The sequence below is a fragment of the Castanea sativa genome, chromosome 4 (genome assembly GCF_040712315.1).
Source record: "Castanea sativa cultivar Marrone di Chiusa Pesio chromosome 4, ASM4071231v1".
Taxonomy (NCBI): Eukaryota; Viridiplantae; Streptophyta; class Magnoliopsida; order Fagales; family Fagaceae; genus Castanea; species Castanea sativa.
The window spans coordinates 17,484,948-17,493,804 of record NC_134016.1 but is presented as its reverse complement, the minus strand read 5'-3'; the positions used below and the strand labels follow the sequence as shown (position 1 = coordinate 17,493,804).

The 8,857-nt window shown below is 34.0% G+C and overlaps 1 protein-coding gene across 1 annotated transcript; it reads left to right on the top strand.

Moving 5' to 3' along the window:
- The first annotated feature begins 285 nt into the window (after positions 1-285).
- On the top strand, positions 286-8,763 carry LOC142632318 (putative magnesium transporter NIPA6). Its single transcript, XM_075806757.1, has 9 exons — positions 286-720; positions 821-877; positions 3,513-3,603; positions 3,721-3,881; positions 3,997-4,124; positions 4,688-4,825; positions 6,185-6,277; positions 6,381-6,498; positions 8,086-8,763. Exons 1-9 carry the CDS (start codon positions 600-602, stop codon positions 8,214-8,216), a joined length of 1,038 nt encoding a protein of 345 aa, XP_075662872.1. The 5' UTR covers positions 286-599; the 3' UTR covers positions 8,217-8,763.
- Positions 8,764-8,857: the final 94 nt, after the last annotated feature.

Below are 8,857 nucleotides of genomic sequence, written 5' to 3'. Positions count from 1 at the left end.
ATTAAAAAAATTGATGCGACTTAAAATAATTACATCGATCCCTTGGAATATTTATAGAGACCAAGGGATCATCTCCCTATAAAATTGAGAACCAACCGTGTCTTGGGGTAAAAGAAACAATGGTATTGACAAACGTGGTGTCTGTTAGTCCCGAGTGACAACACAGACAGAGGACTGGCAGGTGACAAAAAAAGGTTCCCCACCTTCCAATAACTACCTTTTCTACCTTCACTTTTATTACCATGTATACAAAAATTAAGAGAGACAACAAAACAGAGAAAACCCAATCCCAAATGAACCCAACCCATCGAAACAGCAAAATGGCATTCCAAAACAAAACAGAGGGAAAACAGAGAGGCCACTGTCAACCCATTTGAAAAATAATACAACTTGGCTTTTATTTTATTTAATTGTTTCTATTACTCCACATCTACTCTTTCATTTCTTTAGGGTTGCCCCCATTTCCTCATGCTCACTCCACCTAACAATCTCTTGCAAAATTGACACCCATCGCCATTACCATTACCATCGCTTGTTCTTTGTCATTACTAGTGTCCGTACATATAATTCTAGACAAAATATTACATATACATATATAGATGTACTCCAGCAATTTGACAGGGTTCATTCTGGCTATGGTGTCAAGCGCCTTTATTGGATCCAGCTTCATCATCAAGAAAAAGGGTCTTCGTCGAGCCAGTGCCAATGGCCCTCGTGCTAGTCAGTTTCAATCATCTCTCTCTCTCTCTTTTTAAATTTTTTATTTTATATTTATAATATACATGCAATCTAATTTTTTAATTTGTCTATGTTTGATTAGGTGTTGGAGGATATGGGTATCTGTTAGAGCCTCTATGGTGGGTAGGAATGATTACAAGTAAGCTACTCTTTTGTTTCTGCTTCTGCATTGTAGTTTCTACTACCCAGTAATTGAATTTAGCTCAATTTGGTGAATTTTTAATTTTTAATTTTTTGGGTTTGCTCAATCAGGCCATTTAAATTTTTTTTTTTTTTGTCATAGTGGAGAATTGAGGACTTTGGAATATAATTATTTCTTTTTAGGAAAGAGGCATTTAAAGAGAATGATATGAATTCAATTTTTAGTTTAAATGACTTGCAATTGCATGGAGTATGGGTTTTTTTATTTTTATATTTTAAAATTTTATGTTGATAAAATTTATACATGGATTAGAGCTTTATTGATATGCAGATTTGAAATGATTAGGTGTAATATGTCATTTCAAATCCAGAACATTAATATCACAGGTGTTGTTAATTGAGCAAAACCACTGGAGCTCGAATTATCAGGTGGTGTTAAATTTTATATCAAGAAATTGTTCTTCAAATCCCCTGATTTTAAATCTTCATATTGCCGTTTTGGAATGTGGATTTGGATCTCAAATCAAAAAGATTTGAAATTCATTGATTTGAAACCCATGGATTTAAAATCCCTAACTGGGATGATTTATATAGTCACAGCAACAACAATCAAGGCTTAGTCGCAAAATTTTGGGTCTGCTAAAAAGAAAGGGGTTTTAGAATACCACATTCACTATTCTGTTTTCCTTCTCTCTCTACTATCCTTTGGACATGTGACCTTGAAGGCAGCAACACATCACGCTAAGCTGCCAACCATAATGCTACATGGAAGGCTTATTTATGTGGTCACAAGTATTTGGAATTTAGAATTTTAGATTCTTTGTTTGGATGCTTCAAAGGCTAGTAAATGTGAATTTAAAATTCTCTAAAAAAAATTCCACAGGGAAAAAAACAGATTAAAGGAAACAACTTGTCTATGTAACAATGAAAAAAAGAGCAACTGTATTTTTGTATTTAAGGATGAACTTCCATATCACTTATTACAGTTCTTATTGCCTACACAAATTTTGGATTGAAAAATATTTATAATATCTCAATGACTTTCTAACATTTTAAACTCTAGTTATGACGACCTGATTGCATTGGTAAGATAAATATATACATGTGAATTTCCTACAATAGGATGAAAAATTATCAAGCGCAAAAGGTTTTTACAGAGAATCAAACATAGATGCAGTCACTGGGACACCTAGTTCAGAAAAAAATCTGTTACTTGACAAACACCAAGTATACAATTTATACACATGCACAAACTATCTTTCAAGAAAAATCTCAATCGATTCCAAAAATTTCATGTCAAAAGAAAAAGATTATCTGGGAATGATAGCGGAATAGACCAAAACATATCTCATTTCACAATTCCTACAAACTTAGCATCTTCTAAAAAAGCTTTGGGGTGTGTGTGTGTGAGAGAGTTAGAAGATAAAGTTTTCTCTAGTGGAAGAGTTAGAGACTAAGTTTTGTCTAGTGTGTTAGTGTGAGAGCTCCTTTACATGTATTGGGCTTTGAGTTAGTTTTTATGTTTGTAAAGCTCGTGATGGTTTGAGTGTGGTTGTAATCTTTTGCATTGATAGTGAATCTTTTAGGGACCAAAATCGAATAGATCCCATAATTGAGGAAATAAAAATGCAATTTATCATTTTTCTAAATTTATTTGGATTATCATTCTTATTTTCTATTATAGAAGATTTATCATCTATGCTGATCATTCTCAAACACATATCATAATTATCGGTGAATTGTTACTTTTTTTTTTATGAAAAATGAAAATTTTCAATTTTGTTTCTGATCCGAAAGGCCTCCGATTGATCTATGTAAGATCTCTATTTTAACAACCTTGCCTCGATTATTAGGGTTTTAGGGCAGGGAGGGAGAGAGAGAGAGAGAGAGGGGGGGGGGGGGAGAGTGAACCTTTAAGAAGGGTCAAGGTGAAGATGGCTAGGCATCATCAAAGGCAAAGAGAGGTTGTGAGTGTCATCAAATCCTCACTTGTCTGATTTAAAATTCCAAGCTTTTTTTATTTATTTGAAATATGAGGATTTTGAGCTTCTAAATCAAGGCTGGATTTGCCCTAAATCCAAATCCATTTTTTATTTTTGGGCCAAGCGAGAGATTTGGATTTGAAAGCCCATATACAAATCCTATCCCCCTGAAATCCCTGTATATAAACACTAAATAAGATTGCATTCAAGGGTTTAAAATTAAGGGATTTGAAGGTAAACTGTTAATATTAACAGTTTGATATGAATTTAACAGCACATGATTGATTTGAGCTTTCTTGCTCCAACAAATACACTTGTAATGTTATGGATTTCAAATTACATCTTACACATAATTATTCAAATCTACATGTTAATTAAAAAAATTAAATTCATCCATAAATTTCATTCATAGAAAAGAATTTCCCTTTATACTATATTCAAGTCACTAGCTAATTTTTCTAAAAAAAAGTCACTAGCTAAAAACTAAAATCCAAGTCCTCTTCAAATACTTCCATCCAAATGAACCATTTGTGGCTTTTGTCTTTTTGGGCCCTTTGTTTTCTCATAATTGGTTCAACTTTTGATTTTCTATTTAGTCTGTTGGTTTCCACGGCCAGATTATTGACACCAGACTTTTTGCAAAATTGACAGTGATTGTTGGGGAGATAGCAAATTTTGTAGCGTATATATATGCTCCCGCTGTGCTGGTGACGCCACTTGGTGCACTGAGTATTATTGTTAGGTAAATTTGATTTCTAGTGATGTGTTTTTGTTTACCAATTTTTTGGGATCTTTAATCTATTATAGATGTTTTATGTTTGTAATGAAGTTGAACTGTGTGTGTATGGAATTGGAGTAGTGCTGTTTTAGCGCATTTCTTGTTGAAGGAGAAACTGCAGAAAATGGGGATCTTGGGGTGTCTTCTATGTATAGTAGGATCCACAGTGATTGTACTCCATGCACCTGAAGAGCAATCTCTTACCTCTGTAGAAGAAATCTGGGAATTAGCAACCCAACCAGGTATGGTTCTAGGTTGTTAATTATTGAATGCCTATCTCATATTTTGCTGAAATTGAGTGCTACTGCCCCATGTCTAGCTTATCTCCTGATTGGTTTGATGTCTTCTTGTGTCCAGCATTTCTTTTGTATACAGCATCCGCCGTAGCTGTAGCATTGGTACTGATCTTATATTTTTCCCCCCGCTATGGCCAAACCAACATAATGGTTTATATAGGAATATGCTCCATAATCGGATCGTTGACTGTGAGTTATTCTGGCCCTATAGCTTACTGCTCAGTAACACTATGTTTGGGAGATTATTAAAGAATGGAATGGAATGGGTAGATTTATGGGATTGGAATGAAATATGGTGTATTTTTTCAAGTGTGTTTGGGACTTTATAAAAGAAAGAATGGAATTGGGGGGGGGGGGGGGGTGGAATAAAATTACTAGCGTGCCTTTCACTTTTTATTTGTCTTTTTAAAAATAGGGATAAACTTTGTATTTTACTCCCATTTCTTTAAAGGAATAAGTGTTACTCCTATTTTTGGGAGGAATGCTCAGGCGAGAATGGAATGAAATGAGCATTCTCTCTTAGCCATTCTATGCTTTCTTACTAAACAACCCAAACAAGGGAATAGATGGAAGATCTCTTAGGATTCTTTTTATTCTGTTCATTTCAATTCTTTTCCCTCCTTCCAAATGGACTATAACATATTACTGTTATTGTTTTATGTTTGTGCTACATGCTCTATCAGTTATGACATTCCATACGTTAAGTGACATTCATGATTTCCTATATGTTACTGAGTTTTTGCATTTTGCAGGTCATGAGTGTAAAAGCCATTGGCATTGCAATTAAACTCACGTTAGAGGGCACAAACCAGCTCAAATACCTTCAGACATGGATTTTTGGAACGGTTGCAATCACCTGTATCATTACTCAATTAAATTATCTAAACATGGTCAGTAGTTTATCATATGCTAATCTTAAAAGGTAGAAATGATTTCTGCATAATTATACATCACAATGCAACATTGTTATGACCAGTGTACTTAAACAATTTGTATCTTTGTTTTTGTTGCTTAATTTCTTGTGTCTTATATTATATTGAACACTGAATATGCTAGATAACTCCAGTCAGATATGGTACAGGTCCATTTTTTAAGAGCAGCCAATAATAAATTAATAATTGGTAGAACTTCCCATGTTGGGCCTCTTGATATGGCCTTGAAGAGGGTATCTCTAAATTTATACCAACTTGATAGGAGATGTGAACATTGGATTTCTTTTTTCATTAGTGCATGCACTAGGGGGCTTTGGAGATATATATTAGAGATCTTAGAACATAAAGTTATAATCTTGCCTGGTGGTTTTGGCTGAGCTGGCAGTATGAACCTTTAGCTAACAAGGGTTGCTTTAATGTGGGGGAAGTTTTTTCTTGGCTTTTTTCGGGGTGTGGGGTTCTTAGCTCCTTAGCAGATGGCTACTTAGGTCCCTTTGTTTCTACCCTTTTCTTCTTCAGCTTTCTGGAATCAATTCTTGTCAGCTTTATTTTTATGTTCTTTACTTCTCATCATTCTTTTATTTTTTTCTTTTGCTCTGCTCACTTCCTCTCTTCTCCCCCCTATCCTCAAATAGAGTTTGCCTTTCCGATTGAAATGAATCTAGAATAAACTAAGAGATTGGTGTAGGCAGTCTAACACAAACCTAGGTGTCCAACAATGCAAAGTTATATATAAAATTAAAAATAGTAATAACAATAATAATAATTAGAAAGACGTCATTACCTCTGGTCCTAGCAAATCAAACTTTAGTTCTACCATGTAATTCATTCATTTTCTCATTATAATAGTTCATGTTGTTTTATGCAAAAAAGGACTCATTTACACCTGTAATTGGTTTTCATTAGACAAAATTATTCATTCTTACATCCATAGTGAAACACTGTCGAGAAGATATCTGTTGACCTTGCTGGTTAAAGGCTTTGGTAGGAGTTCATTTCACTATATCATAATAGGGAACTGCAAGGATAAAACCTAGCTACAAGGATGGTTATATTAATATGCAGAGGAAATTGCTGGTTTAGATTCCATTGCCAGAATTAGAGTGCAGACATGCCTGTGAAGATTAGTTAAATTTCTGGTATTTTTTTTTCAGTTTGTTCTTCTTTTGATTTTTCATTTTTGATGTGTTTTGTATGTGTGTGTGTTGAGACTCTGCAATCAATTTGCCTATATTTGATTTAAAGTCATGTTTGTTTGTTTGTTTTTTTTTTTTCCTTTTTTTTTTTATCTGGTTCTTGATTTTAGTGTTGTTGCAGGCATTGGATACTTTCAACACTACAGTTGTTTCTCCTATTTATTACGCCATGTTCACATCTTTTACAATACTTGCCAGTGCAATAATGTTTAAGGTATCTCATGCAGATTTTCACACGCTCACACACACACACAGACTACAATATATCTACAATTTTCTAAAATTTGACTTTCAATATATTTTTTGTATATTTGTAGGACTATTCTGGTCAAAGTGTAAGCAGCATAGCATCAGAGCTTTGTGGGTTCATAACTGTGTTATCTGGGACAGCTGTATTGCATAGTACAAGAGAGCCAGATCCACCTACCGCTTCAGGTATGTGTATATGCATTTCAGTTAGTAAACCTTGTATGATGTTTAGAAGTTTCACTTGTGTAAAGGTTATTTGGTTATTATCTAAGAACAATAGTAATTAGATGATTGTGAGAGAGTAAAAATTCTGAAGGAGTTTTGGAAACAAATCAACAATAGATATATGAGATTTGAAGCCTCTGCACCCTGTAATAACATGTGTGTTTAAATATTAGGCTGACTAGAGACTCTTGGAGTTAAGAAGTTACCACCTCTTAGGAATTTGACAATCTGTGTTTATACTGTGAAGTTGCAAAGGTTGTACCTTTAAACAAGCCCTTAAAGCGTCATAGGCACAAGGAAAAGATTTGAACACGTGATAAAGGATTTGGATGTTGGTTGATAAATCACTTTCTTCCTTTGTTTCATAAAGACTGTCTACTTTGAGAAAGATTCTCTCTCTCTCTCTCTCTCAAGAGAGAACCATGCTGGTTGCATTCACTTCCATCTATTATTTTTTGCCCATAATTGTTTTATATTTTCTTAAGTAATAAAATTAAAAAAAAAAAAAACACATGAAAGGGGTGAACCCTAGTACACAAGGAGTATACAAAGGAGAGCTAAAACTAAAAAAATCCTGTGACAACTATTTTCTATTTTGGTAAGAAATATTGTGACAACTCTATTAAGCAAATTTGATTAATTAGGTATTATTAGGATTTTGGTTAAGGACTATCATGTAACAAATATATTTCTGACAACTCTATTAAGCAAATTTGATTAATTAGGTATTATTAGGATTTTGGTCATGGACTATCATGTAACAAATATATTTCTCAGTGGAAAGAAATCTAGGGGCCATTGAAAGAGGGAATGATTTGCAGCACATTTTACTATGTAAAGGACGTGGTTTTCCCAGTGTCATGAAGGAATAAGTCACTTGAATACAGGCTTATTTTAACTATATTTTTACATTAAGTGCGTGTTTAGATACCGCTTATTTTGCTGAAAACTGAAAACTTATTGCTGAAAACACTGTAACAAAATATTTTTTATTGCTCAAATTTACTATTCACCCGCAATTTGCACTTGGCTGGTCCATAAACAGTGCCATAGACCAGCCAAAAAACGCAGCTTATCAAAACGTAAATGTAAATGCAGCTTACCCAAACGGAGCTTAAGATCAAAAGAAACTCTATTTATGTCTCAATTTTTTTTATTTTAGAGTATTTCTTAGGTACTCTTGGAACATGGAGAATGATACTCCATTTTCTTACATTTATGGTGGGGTCTACCATCTATTTAAAAGAAGGAAGTACAATTTCACTGTACTCTAGGAGTATCTAGAATTTTCCTTTATTTAATATCATCATACTTCAATTTCTGTGTGCTTATATGTGTCTTTCCAAAAGAGCAAAACCAAACAAATAAAACATCTTACAGACTAACATGGCAGCATGTTTCATACACCAAATATATTGGGTTGGGATCATATGCAACACGTCTTAATAAGAAATCTCCACATCATTCCTTCATGAAAATTTTGTGAAAATTCTTTTGAAGGAAATTTTCCCCAAGATCTGTATCTGTCTGATAGTTTTAAACATGCAGATATGTATGCACCAATATCTCCAAAAGTTTCATGGTTCATCCAAGGCAATGGAGAACTCTGGAAGCAGAAGGAAGAAGATGGATCACCCCCCAGTTTCATCACAATTTTGCGGCAAGACTATTTCAAGTAACAAAATATGCATGCAAAACTAGGACTTTCTATCGTCACATCTCATCTCTTTGGTTCGGTATGAAGGATCATCCCTGTGTTTCATCCCAATTCTCGAGCAAGATTATTTCAACTAACAGAGTATTCTTTGGACACAAATTTTGAATCTGGGTGACACATCTCAGCCATTTCGCTTGAGATTCCATATATATGCTTGTGCAGGCCAAAAGCTAAGAGATGTAGTCATTTTTGGCAGAGTTAGTTCACCCTTTTCATCACCTTTTCTGCATGTCAAAATCCAGTCTTTGGAGCACCATCTTGTGGAATTCCTGTAACAATTGCTTCCTAGAAAGTGATTTCTTCTCCTTTACCTGTCTCACTCTCAACTTTCTCTTCCCCTAGTGCTTAGCTACACCATTTCTTTGTACAACAAAGTCCAGTCCTTGGTATGCAGGCTATTGGCATGAGCTAGCCCTTGTATTATGGTCCTTGTAAATTATAATTTTTTAATTGCATTTAAAAAATAATAGTTATTTTATTTGAAAATTATTATATTTTTTTTCCATGAAGATTTGCTTATTGATTGCTGTAGAATTGTAGGTTAATATAGAATCCTAAGATGTTGATTAGTGCTTTATTGAGCATGGATTTTGTTGAGCCAAA